Source organism: Crocodylus siamensis, chromosome 4 (genome assembly GCF_052110815.1).
Source record: "Crocodylus siamensis isolate JL-2025a chromosome 4, ASM5211081v1, whole genome shotgun sequence".
NCBI classification, from domain to species: Eukaryota; Metazoa; Chordata; order Crocodylia; family Crocodylidae; genus Crocodylus; species Crocodylus siamensis.
This window is the reverse complement of record NC_143398.1, coordinates 118,845,051-118,858,584: the sequence shown is the minus strand read 5'-3', so window position 1 is coordinate 118,858,584 and position 13,534 is coordinate 118,845,051. Positions and strand designations below refer to the sequence as shown.

The 13,534-nt window shown below is 48.3% G+C and overlaps 1 protein-coding gene across 1 annotated transcript in view; it reads right to left on the bottom strand.

Moving 5' to 3' along the window:
* The window catches only part of PIK3C2G (phosphatidylinositol-4-phosphate 3-kinase catalytic subunit type 2 gamma), a 367,788-nt gene that overhangs the window by 223,498 nt on the left and 130,756 nt on the right, over positions 1-13,534 (bottom strand). The window contains exon 15 of the mRNA XM_090041603.1: positions 11,705-11,893. Coding sequence (XP_089897729.1) covers positions 11,705-11,893 — 189 coding nt within the window. The remainder of the gene's footprint in view (positions 1-11,704; positions 11,894-13,534) is intronic.

Here is a 13,534-nt window from a genome sequence, read left to right as displayed (position 1 = left end):
AGGCCTAATATATAGTATGTACATGTACTTACAATATAAAATGATGGTATTTGTAACTCTATTTGGCATTTCTCAATTACCTGAAAACCTCCTTGAGTAAATAAATGTGCCAATACCAGTTTTCTGGTTACCGTAGCATGTGGAGAATTTAGGGTTCAACTAACATCTTGGTTTTTCTTGCAAAAATGTTAAGAAAGAGAAGTCAAGAATAAAAGTGGAGGTGAAAATCCATACGACAGCAGTGAGCAGTGCAGGGTAGGAAGGACCAGCTGTCTAACATTTGCCTTAAGAAAATTCATATTTTCAGGCAGTAGTTTGTAATCACCCTTCCCTGAAATTAGAGGTGAAGCTAAGAGTGTAAAATCTTATTTTGCACTTTCCCCCCCGCCCACTTCCCTTGCCCCCTGTCTTTCTTCATTAAAAGAGACCTTCATTGTTTTTTAAATTGGTTTTTAAGAATTTGCTCCAGGGGGTTTTAGAGTCAACACTTGATGCATATATTGGATGCAAGATTGCTACCACATTTATCTGTGAAATGTAGTATGAAGATATTGTCAATTGAAAGTTCTCCTTCTCATAAATTAGTAGGTTATCTTTAGGCAGCCTGGAGATACGCTTGCAAAGTGGAAGAGAAACAGCACAGGCAGAGATATGCCAGAAGAACATGGCATATCAATTAAAGTGTATTCTTAAATAGCTTGTGAGCAGCAAATTTAAGTTACACCAAACTGCAAAGACAGCTCTAACTTGTGCTCTGGGTAACAGGGCTTAATCTTGAGAAGAGCAAAGCTCCTGAAACTTCTACTAAATTGCATGAGATGTCAGTGCTGATTTTAGGCATCCCTGCTTGGGACCAAGGTGATGACATGTCTCCTGTGGCTTCTTTTGTCTCCCTTTCTTTTTATAAAAGTGAGGTTAATAGTAAAGCAAGATGCCTCATTTTTAGAAGGCTACACACTAAAGGCAATTCAGTCTCCTCAGTGCAAAGCTTTCAAAAGCCACTAGCAATTTTTTTCTATGCCTTGACTGAGTTTCACAAAGTGGTGTGAACCAGACTTTGGACACAAGGTCCCTTCAAGATACCTCAAATTGAGCAGCTCACAACTGACACACCTAAAGATCACTGATCACTTCTGAAAATCTTTGCCAGTGGTGTCCTTTATTAAACTGATAGCAGACATTTTTACCAGTGCCAAGTACAGTGACAATTTCTTGACCCTTGATTACCAACGCATTGGACTAAACATGAACAACCTAGGGACACAACTCCCCATTATCATGCCCCAAAGACATAGGGGGCATTTATAGATGTGCTCCAGGAGGTGTGTGGGGCGGTGCATGTGGAGGGGAGAAGTGCTTTAATTAGAGCAGCTCTGAGAGCCACTGAGTGTCATGTCTATCAGTGTCTCCCCATGCTGAGAAATTTTGGCACGGGTGCTTTAACTAAAGGTCATTTGATAAGCTTTAAAGTATCCCCGCCCACCATATTTCATTATGGGTACACTGATGCATGTGATGCTGCAGTCTGCTGGAGTGCCAGAAGACTTGATTAATCAGAGCTTTGGAGCAGCCTTTCTGCATGTGTATAGCCACCCTTGATCCTCATTTAATTAAATGGAAAGCATTTCTTAGTGGATTACACAGTTGCACTCAGGCTAAGAAAAAAGCATTTCCTTTAGATCAGGGGTGGGAAATTACTTGGGCTGCAGGTCCACTTAAGAAGCTTTGGTGAGCTGTTAAGGGCTGGGTGAGGAAGGCTGCTGACCCATCCTCAGTCCCCAGTCACAGCTGTTTACATTGCCTAGCATGTGGGGGGGGGGGGGAGGGGAGGGGGAGGAAGGCAGGGAGATACCAATTTATCCTATCTGGCCCCAGGACTGTCCACCCCACACTCACAGTTCGGGGTGCCCCATGGAGGAGGAGACAGGGTTTCTATGGAGGTTGACCTGGAACCCCTGTGGGCAGGGTGCACCTGGCTGGACAGTTGGGAAGGGGCCGTAGATGGATGGGGAGTGGCATGGGTGGTGCCAGGACTAGGGCCAGGGCCAGGATCATGGGGTAGTGACAGCGCGGGTCCAAGCCATGATACACTCACCACATTTCTATGATAGGCACTGGTTCTATGAGCAATGCCCAGTCCATGCAAGGATGTGCAGCCCCTCATAGGGAAGTATGGGGAGCAGATTGTGGCTCTGCCTTGGGCTTGAACCTTACATTGTCACTGCCACATAATCCTGGCCCCGGCCCCAGCTCCTCCCTCCCACAGCCCACCCATGGCCCCTTCTCATCTACCTGAGTGGACCCTATCCACAGGGGTTGATGGACTGGGGTGCCTGTGCAGCAAGACTGGGTCTGGGGGTGGTGGCAGCAGAGACACTAGCTGTGGCAGGAAGCTGGAAGGAGTTACTGCTGTGGCGACTTCTAGGAAGCTGAATTTATGCTCCATACTGCTCTTGCCCTGCCCCACCACTGTGCTACCCAGGTCCTGGTGTGCCTGAGAGCTACACACAGGGATAGGGCTGGCTGCACTTTATGCCAGGCATCCCCTTTGCACCCAGGGATGGCAGGACTAGCCACATGCACCATGGCCCAGGTTGCCCACTATGCCTTGGCTGGGTGGGACTGAGGAACCTACTGCAGGCCAGATGGAATTACTTGGTGGGCTGAATCTGGCCTGTGGGCTGTACTTTGCCCACCTCTGCTTTAGTTCTTTGTCAAACTTTCTTTAAGCACAGCATCTTGTTGAAACTTTAACTCCTGAAAAGAAAAATTACGGCAACTTTTTGTTGCTCACAGAAATCAGAAACAGAGGAGTAAAAGCTGTGAGAGCCAAATATAATGCAGACCCAAGCTGAACAAGCCTTCCTAAACAGCTTAGCCAAAGCACATACAGTCTAAACTAAATAAAGGTCATAGTGACCATCCAAAGCTAAAGTTAACAACACAAGCACACAAGTGATGAAAATTATTTAATGGTTTAAAAATATACCATTTAGCCAGCTGGAAACCTACCCCCCTGGTTAACTCATTCACAGGGCATAGACATCTTTGAAACACACCTTTTAAAATTAATATTGAGATAAATGTAGCCCCTCTCGTTTCTAAGGCCGGATTCCTAGTTGCACTTAAATAGCCATAAAAAAGTGCTTGGGATAGTTGAAGGATACAACAATTAAAAGGGAGAAAAAAGAAAGACTTCTACCTTTTCACATCAGCCAATTGAGCTGCCCACATGTGGCATTGGCCTCAGACATGGTCAATAACTGAAACACCACAATGACTAATGCAGACTAAATTATGACAGTATGTGTGTGCTTAAGCTCCCATGTTGCTGCAAGCAGTAGCATGGGAAAGTAGATAAAGTCTGTTGGTCAAAGCCACCAATATTGGGCAAGGCCAGGTGCAAATAATTGCTTTTTGCAATAATAGAGGTAACAGCTGTAACAAATGAATTTTTATCTTTTGATAAGAAGAATTGACTTACATACATCTAGTTAGAATCCTATTACATGATTATATGTTTTTGTTGACTGAATATGGCAAGGTGGAAATATATAATTACTTGTTGCCAACTTTGATCATTTTCAAGGGACCCATGTCAAGCTACAAAATGTGGGTAAAGCAGAAGGCCTGCCTGAGTCGCCACAGAGTGAACTTTTGCAGATGTGACAACTAGCTTGATCAGCAAAGGGAAGTAAGTAACATATCCAACCAAACCAGATCAGATTAATCAGAGCACAAGGCCTGAAAAAAGACTTTATAAAAGAAGCCCTTAAATTAGATAATCCAAACATGATATATCATAGCTTTATCTTATCGTGTGTCAGACTTACCAACTTAGCTCAGCTCAAATGGGCTTGGGGAATCTTCGTTTTGATTGGTGGAGCCCATCCATTAGGGGTGTGCAAAGCTGTATTCGATTCAGATTCAGCCCGATTCATAGTTTCATAGTTTCATAGTAGCTAGAGTCGGAAGGGACCTAGGTAGATCATCTAGTCCGACCCCCTGCCTTAGCAGGAAAGAGCACCGGGGTCAGATGACCCCGGCAAGGTGCTCATCTAACTTCCTTTTAAAAATCCCCAGGCTAGGAGCCTGCACCACTTCCCCTGGAAGCTGGTTCCAGGCCCTAGCCACCCTGACTGTGAAGTAGCGCCTCCTAATATCTAATCTAAACTTACCCTCCGCCAGTTTGTGACCGTTATTCCTGGTCACTCCTGGCAGCGCACGGGGGAACAGGGACTCCCCCAATACCTGCTGATCCCCCCTGACCAGTTTGTAGCAGGCCACAAGGTCCCCCCTTAGCCTTCTCTTGTGGAGGCTAAACAGGTTCAGGTCCCGTAGCCTCTCCTCATAAGGCCTGCCCTGCTGACCCCTGATCATACGAGTGGCCCTCCTCTGAACTCTTTCCATATTGTCCACGTCCCTCTTGAAGTGTGGCGCCCAGAACTGGACGCAGTACTCCAGCTGCGGCCTGACCAGTGCCGCATAGAGGGGGAGGATCACCTCCCTGGACCTGCTCGAGATGCATCTGTGGATGCATGACAGGGTACGATTGGCCTTCTTGACTGCCTCCCCACACTGTCGGCCCATGTTCATCGTGGAGTCAATGACGACTCCAAGATCCTTTTCCGTCTCCGTGCTGGCAAGAGGGGAGTTCCCCAACCTGTAAGTGTGATGCCGGTTCTTCCTCCCCATGTGCAACACCTTGCACTTATCAGTGTTAAACCCCATCCTATTCTCATCCGCCCACCGTTGCAACCTGTCAAGGTCAGCTTGTAGCCTATTGCACCCTTCTAGTGCACCCACATCCCCCCACATCTTAGTGTCATCAGCAAACTTGAACAGGGTGCTTTCTACCCCCTCATCCAAGTCACTGATGAAGATGTTGAACAGTGCAGGCCCGAGGACCGAGCCCTGCGGAACCCCACTGCCCACATCCTTCAGGGGACAGTGATTTGATTAGTTGATTCGTATCACTGTCCCAACTTGGATTTGGCCAAATCCAAATCTACAGATTCAATTCTGATTCAGAGAATCAGTGATTTTGCCATAGACACAGCTTTATATGTTTTTTCTACATATGTCAAGATACCAGGTATGGGCTGGATGGAGTGCCCCGCAGGAGCACAGGAGGAGCCCTCCTGCGTGCTCAGTGGCAGAACTCCCGTGCCCTCCCTGCTTGGCAATCAGCTGCAGGGGGACCCTGGGTGCCCCCCCAGACCCAGGAGGCACCAGTCGCCAAGTCGGGGGTGGGGGTGGTCCCCTGCACAGTCTGTGGTGGACCTGAAAGTGGACCAAAGTGCTTCTGGTCCACTTTTGGGTCCTTTGCCAAGTGTGCTGGGGACCCCCTAACGTTCCTGTGGGACGCTCCATCTGCCCCACCATCTTAGCGTTCATGTGCCACCTGGTACCTTGAGGTATGTTGAAAAAACAATGTTGTATCTAAGTCTGAATCATCAAATCTCTCTGAATCGAATCAGAGGCTTTCGATTTGATTCAGAGAGATTGATGGGTCTCCTGATTCGATTCAGATTCAGAGACTTGGTTGCTGAATTGGGTCAAATCCCTGCTGAATTGAATCAGTGACTGAAGCTTCCCACAGCCCTCCTGTCCACCAATCGGGTAAGGGTTGGGTGGGGCTGGCCCTGCCCTGCCTTCTACATAGGGTGGGGAGGGGCAAAGAGCCTCCTTGACTTGATTGAAGCCTGCATTCTGCAGGTCTGGCAAGACTTCGGGGGCAGAACCTCCAAAGTGAATAAAAGAAACTGCATGCTCAGCATGTGGCAGACATGCCAGGGGAATGGAGATGGAAGAAGGGGCCAAGAGCTGGGGAAAAGCTGCTTAGTGGGTGAAGCAGCACCCAGAATATCCCTTAAGACTTCTCTCACCAGGACTGATGTCACAGCCCCATTGGTGTGGTTGGCACATGGGGCACAGACCTAAAGGCTGCTTGAGGCAGTCCAGGTCTGCATTCCCTGGCAGGCAGCCAGGGTGCGATGCAGAGATTGCTGCATGGAGCTGAGACCCTGGGAGCTGCTCAAGGCAGCTTGGGTCTGTAACCCTTGGCAAGCGGCCAAAGGGCATGGTGCAGAGGTCACTGCGCAGAAGATCCAGGAGCAGATCAGGGCTCTGGGAGCCCCTTTGGGTGGCTCGAGTCCCATTCCCTGGCACATGGCCAGGTAACTGATGCAGGCCATGTCAGGCCACATGGTCCAAGAGCTGATTGAGCCCTGGTACAGCATGAGGCAGCCAGGGCCTCCAACCTATCTGGGCAGAAGGATGGGGCCACAGTGGACTGCTGCACAGGGAGAGAGAGAGCCCTAGCAGTGGAAGGCCACCCCAGTGGGTCCAGAAACAGCCGTGCGATGATAGGAGTTGTGAGTTGTAGGGGTCTCCCACAGGAGAGGGAACCCTCAGAAGGGGAGACAACAGGGGCCCTGCGGGCTAAGGGTCCTGACCCTATGCAAGAGGGGAAGGAGGACCTGGAACCTTGTGCCTCCCTGATGAGAAGCAGCAAGGGCTCCCATCACAGAACTGGGCAGTTCTCACTCAAGTTCTCACTGGACAAAGGGATTAGGTGGCCTCTTGAAAAAGTATTTTTTTTTTTTACTCAAATGGGTGGTATGTACCAATTGGTTTGCAAAGCAGGATTGGCAGATTTAAGCAGAAAAAACTCCATGCTTGGGCAAGAAAAGGCTTACCAGTACAACATTTGCACAACTGTTTTATTCAGTGATTTGGCATTTTCACATGTAGATTCAGATGAACCCTCCCTGCTTCTATTTCCAGCCCTAAGATATCAGGGGAAATGAGTTTTCTGCCACAAGTTATTTTTTCTGAAGGTGAGATCACAAGTAAAATATATCCCAAGTAATGGGGACAAATTTAATAGGCATAAAGGCACCCACAAAGGCAACCCATTGAATTATACAAACTTGCAACGTTAGTTAGGCATCAGATCTGAATTTTTCTAAAATCTGAGGTGTTTGAAACCAAAGTTTCAAACACCTCCATGCTCTCCACGTTCTGAGCAGGCTGAAGGAGCTAAGCAGGCCAGGAGGAAAAAGCGTCAAGAGATCGTCATAGGCAACTCCATTCTGAGAGGTACAGAGGGCCCCATCTGTCACCAGGACCCCTTGACATGTGAGGTCTACTGCCTACCTGGAGCAAAGGTTCAGGACGTGAAGGGGATGATCCAGGCTGTGATCCAGCCCACTGATTCTAATCCATGGTCCTAATCCATGTGGGTACTAATGATGTGGCTAGAAGCCCTGATCGCCTGATGGCAGACTACCATGCTCTCGGGTGCATGCTAAAGGAGATAGCTGCACAGGTGGTTCTCTTTGTTATCCTACCAGTGAGCGGATGTGGAAGACGGCATGCAACGTGCATCATGGAGACCAACTGGCGGCTTCAGGAATGGTGTCTCGAGGCAGGCTTTGGCTTCCTCGACAATGACTGGCACATCATGACAAGAGACATGCTCAGATGGGATGGGCTCCACCTTTCCCAGAAGTAAGTGTGTGTTTTCTTCTAGGCTGGCAGATCTCCTCTGGTGGGCTTTAAACTAGGCTCATTGGGGAAAGGGGAAGACGAGGGTGGAGGAAGCATTGGACTGCCAAACCAAGCAACACCCACAAGTACAGCCCAGCCTAGGCCAACAAGCAGAACATATACGCAGGTAAGCGACAGGGGCCAGGGTAATGCTGAAAGTAGGGGGTCAGTGCACACATCCACAGGAGGCCTCAAATGCCTCTACACAAATGCTCGTAGTATGGGAAACAAGCAAGAGGAACCTACCCTCCTGCTAGCTGACACCAACCCAGACATAGTGGGGAATCACTGAAACGATGAACATGGGCCGGCAGTGTGGGGAGGCAGTCAAGAAGGCCAACCGTACCCTGTCATGCATCCACAGATGCATCTCGAGCAGGTCCAGGGAGGTGATCCTCCCCCTCTATGCGGCACTGGTCAGGCCGCAGCTGGAGTACTGCGTCCAGTTCTGGGCGCCACACTTCAAGAGGGACGTGGACGATATGGAAAGAGTCCAGAGGAGGGCCACTCGTATGATCAGGAGTCAGCAGGGCAAGCCTTATGAGGAGAGGCTATGGGACCTGAACCTGTTTAGCCTCCACAAGAGAAGGTTAAAGGGGGACCTTGTGGCCTGCTACAAACTGGTCAGGGGGGGTCAGCAGGTATTGGGGGAGTCCCTGTTCCCCCGTGCGCTGCCAGGAGTGACCAGGAATAACGGTCACAAGCTGGCGGAGGGTAGGTTTAGATTAGATATTAGGAGGCGCTACTGGATAGTAGGAGGCGCTACTTCACAGTCAGGGAGGCTAGGGCCTGGAACCGGCTTCCAGGGGAAGTGGTGCAGGCTCCTAGCCTGGGGATTTTTAAAAGGAAGTTAGATGAGCACCTTGCCGGGGTCATCTGACCCCGGTGCTCTTTCCTGCCAAGGCAGGGGGTCGGACTAGATGATCTTCCTAGGTTCCTTCCGACTCTAGCTACTATGAAACTATGAAACATGACTGGGCAGTGAATATCAAGGGCCAAAGGATGTACAGGAGGGATAGGACAGGGAGGAAAGGTGGGGGCGGGATGTACAGGAGGGATAGGACAGGGAGGAAAGGTGGGGGCGTGGCACTCTACATTAAGGAGGAATACACATTCTCATCAATTAGCAAAGAATCAGAGGAGGGGCACTCTGAAGTGCTCTGGGTTAGAATACAAGGCAGTCACGGGGAAAGAGACTTAACGGTGCGGGTCTACTACAGACCACCCAACCAAGGGGAAGATCTAGACCAGGAATTCTTAAGTCAGCTCATGGAGGTAGTTAGGTCAAAGGACGTGGTCCTCATGGGTGACCTGAACTTTCCAGACATCTCCTGGGAAGAGCAGGCAGCCAGGTCTGACCACTCAATATAGGTTCTTAGCCAGAATGCAGGACCTCCATCTAACCCAGGAGGTGCACAGCCCCATCAGGGGAGATGCCTTGTTGGACCTGGTGCTGGCCATGGGTGACAACATGGTGAGGGGGGTGAGGGTGCTCGACCACTTGGGCAACAGTGATCACTGCCTGCTGGAATTCACCATTCAGCGCAAGGTGGCAAAGGCCTGCAGCAAGGCAGCGGCCCTATAGATTTCAGGAGGCTGGACCTCAATGAGCTAAGAAGAATAGTTGGGAAATCATTGAGGTCCCGGAAGGGAGGGGAGCCAGGTGTCCAAGAAGAGTGGTCGCTCCTTAAGGAGATGATCCTCCAAGCCCAAAGGGAGGTAATCCCAACACAGATCAAAGGCGGCAGGAGGGTGCAAAAGCCCCCATGGCTCACCAAAAGCATCCAGGAATGTCTCCTAGCTAAAAGGGAGGCGCACACCCAATGGAAGGGAGGGGCCATCACCAGAGAGGATTATACTGCGGTTGCTCGGGGATGCAGGGGCACAGTCAGGAAGGCCAAGGTGGAGATGAAACTGGGACTAGCTTCCCGGATCAAGGACAACAAGTCCTTTTTTAAATACATTGGGGGCAAAAACAAGGTTCCCGGTAATGTGGGGCCCCTGCAGGACACGCTAGGAAATTTGGTCATCACACCAGATGACAAAGCTGATTTCTTAACGATTTCTTTGCCTTCATTTTCCTGAGCAGGGACCGGAACAGCCACCGCCCTTGGGCCCCCCTCAGACACCGGGGTGGCGCACCTAGGCCAAGGGTTAGTGAGGAACTAGTTAGGGAACTTCTGGAAGGACTGGATGTATTCAAATCAGCTGGTCTGGATGATCTCTACCCTAGAGTACTGAGGGAATTGGCTGAGGTCATTGCGGGACCCCTGGCATGGCTTTACGAGCACTCGTGGTGCTCTGCTGTGGTGCCAGAGGACTGGAAGAGGGCCAATGTGGTTCCCACCTTCAAAAAGGGGAGGAAGGAGGACCTGGGAAACTATAGACCAGTTAGTCTTACCTCAATCCTGGGCAAGCTTTTTGAGAGAATTATCCTAGTGCATGTCCACGAGAGGCCAGCAGGGGAGATTATACTTAGGGGCAATCAACATGGGTTCATTAGTGGCAGGTCCTGTCAGACCAATCTGGTGGCCTTCTATGACCAGGTCACCAAATCCTTAGATACAGGGGTAGCAGTGGACATAGTTTACCTGGACTTTCGGAAGGCCTTTGACACTGTCTCTCACCCTGTTCTCATTAAAAACTGGGGGACTGTGGTGTCCACACCCACACAGTCAATTGGGTCGCCAACTGGCTGGAGGGTCACACCCAGAGAGTGGTGGTGGATGGGTCATTTTCGACCTAGAGGGATGTGGGCAGTGGGGTCCCCCAGGGCTCGGTCCTCGGGCCTGCACTGTTCAACATCTTCATCAGTGACGAGGGGGTAAATAGCACCCTGTTCAAATTTGCTGATGGCACTAAGATGTGGGGGGATGTGGGCATGCTACAAGGGAGGAATAGGCTGCAATTGGACCTAGACCGGTTACAGGGGTGGGCGGATGAGAACAGGATGGGATTCAACACTGACAAGTGCAAGGTGATGCACCTGGGGAGGAACAACTGGCACCATACCTACAGGCTGGGGAACTCCCTTCTTGGCAGTGCAGAGGCAGAAAAGGATCTTGGAGTCATCATTGATGCCAAGATGAACATGGGCCGGCAGTGTGGGGAGGCAGTCAGGAAGGCCAACCGCACCTTGTCATGGATCCACAGATGCATCTCAAACAGGTCAGGCTGCAGCTGGAGTACTGCGTCCAATTCTGGGCGCCGCACTTCAGGAGGGATGTGGACAACATGGAGAGGGTCCAGAGGAGGGCCACTCGCATGATTGGGGGCAGCAGGGCACACCTCTACGAGGAGAGGCTATGGGACCTGAACCTGTTCAGCCTCCACAGGAGAAGGCTGAGGGGGGATCTAGTGGCCTGTTACAAACTAGTCAGAGGGGACCAGCAGGCACTGGGGAAGTCTCTGTTCCCCTGTGCACTACCAGGAGTGACCAGGAATAATGGTCACAAGCTTGGCAGAAGGTAGATTTAGGCTGGATATCAGGAGGCGCTACTTCACTGTCAAGGCAGCTAGGATCTGGAACCAACTTTGAAGAGAATTGGTGCTGGCTTCTACCCTGTAGGTCTTTAAGAGGAGGCTAGATAGACACCTTGCTGGGGTCGTTTGACCCCAGTACTCCTTCCTGCCATGGCAGTTGGTCGGACTCGATGATCTGCTCAGGTCTTTTCCTACCCTAGAAAATATGAAAGTTTTGGCTCACTGTGTTTTAGATGAAAGGGCCAGTGGCAGAGGTTAGGTCCAGATGTAGTTTTATATGGCAACTTGACCTGGGAGCATAGTTCAGTCTCATGTCTGTTATTTTGTCTCTGCACAGCAATTTGAAGATATGCTATAAGTGTTAAGTAGTTGACTAATTACCTGTTACTAGAAACTGACTGAATCTGTTATAGAGAATGAAATACACTTTCTATTATCCTGAAAAATAGTTAACCTTCTCAGCCAAGAAGGCAGGGCTGGTATATTCAGCTCAAGGTCAGCAGAAGAGTTCCAATTACGTCTTTACTTTGACACAGAAGCATAGCTGAAAGCAGACAGTCAATGAACCAAATCTTGGTATTATGCTGCACACATCAAAGTGCTGAATTAATCAGCAGGCTTTCCTTCTATTTATTATTATTCTCTGACTTCCTTAATTTTCACTTACCTGAAAGTCAGAAGCCCGAGTGCCTCCAAAGGGTTAGAAAATCTCCAATCCCTTAACACTGCATACATTTCTGAGATGGCCTTTCGATCCCAGCTGGGTGCACTGCCCAAGACCAAAGGAAGGGAGCAATTTTCATTATTACAATAGGAACGATAAAACCATAAGAATCTTCTCTTTTGCTCTGAGAGTCTGGAAAAGAAGATTAGAAATTCAGTTTGAAATTAAAACCACCCGGAGCTTTGTGTTGAAGCAAACTTCATTGTATAGGGGGAGCAACTCATCTAGTTCATGGCTTTCTAGCTAAATACCTGTTCTCCTTGGGGTGGGATATCTTTTTCTGCACACCAGCTCTTAAAAAGAAGTGATATATATCTATATCTATATCTATATATATATATATACATACACACTGGATGTGTCAGCCTTGCATCATACAAAAATGAACTGCCAAAAAGAGATGCAAATATAGTTATTTTATTTTTATTTTATTTTATTATCTCTCATTTTTTCTTTTTCCACATTCTCTTAAGTGTGTACAATTTTGGCTAAATGAATAACTAGCAAATCCAGCTGCTCTAACCACCTCTATAGCTAGTCAACTCTCACTCTAACAATCCTTGTTATTGATTAACTCAGGTGATAGCATGCATGTAAATCTATGATAGAAGCATTTAAAAAAGTGTGTTCACAGTGTAGCTTAATACCTGCATCTGCAAGGAGAGACTGATTGTTCCTAGTCACAGAAACAGGGATAAGTGATTACTGTGGGCTGCCAAGCAGCTCTCTTTCAAATATTCTCCACAGGGCATACCTGTGGAACAACCACATACAATGCTCCAGGTATGATTTCATTACACCTTTATCTATGCTGCAGATTATCACTGACCCTCACATAGAATGTTCAAATGAGAATAAGGAAATCCTCTTTGAAATCCACAAATATTTTTGCAAGGGTGAATCTGACTTGCTGCGTCTCTCTGTTCTTATGTGTAAAATGGGTGCAATGCCACCTTCTTCACAGGGCTATTGCAAGGTTGAATGACATTCATAAAATGCCTTTAGATCCTGTATTGATGCACAAATAAAAGAAGTCATGAAAAGATCCTCAGAATAATGCTTACTGAATACCCTGCAGCATATATCAGCAATACACTATGCCTTTTCCTTGTGCTTAAAGCAAAGACTTCTTTAAATTTTAGGTTTCAGGATCTCACAAATCAAGAAAACTTCTATAATAACCAGAAAAAACAAATTTAATGTTTGACAAGTTTAATGTTTGCAGGGGGAAAAATCAAGCCTTGACAACAGATACATTACAAATAAATTAAAATCATAATTCATAGGGCATCTGAAAGGGGTGTAGTTGTTTGGAAGAACAGATTCATAATTCACCTGTCTAGCCCAATATCCTGTTTGTAACAGCAACCAGCCCCAGATGTTTCAGTGTCCCTTTACATGTTGCATTTATGCCACAATTTACATGTTACTCATGGCATAAACGGTAGGGGTGCTACATGTGCATACAATTTAAGGTGCCATAAAATGGCAAACCACCCATATAAATGTTCCACATATAACGTAGAACATTTTATAGCTAGTTTGTATGGTGCCTTAAATTGAATGTGTGGCATGCCCGTACACCGGGGCTCTCTGGGGCTTATGCCTCACAATCAGTTGATTGTCAGAATCAAACCTGGCCAGCCCAAGTCCCCAAACTGCATGCTGACTATATTGTTGCCACTGGCTGGGGGCAGCCACAGTCTCCACCTGGCTGGGAGCTGCCCCTAGATGGGTGCTGACAATCAGCTCAGTAACTAATACAAGGGTGAG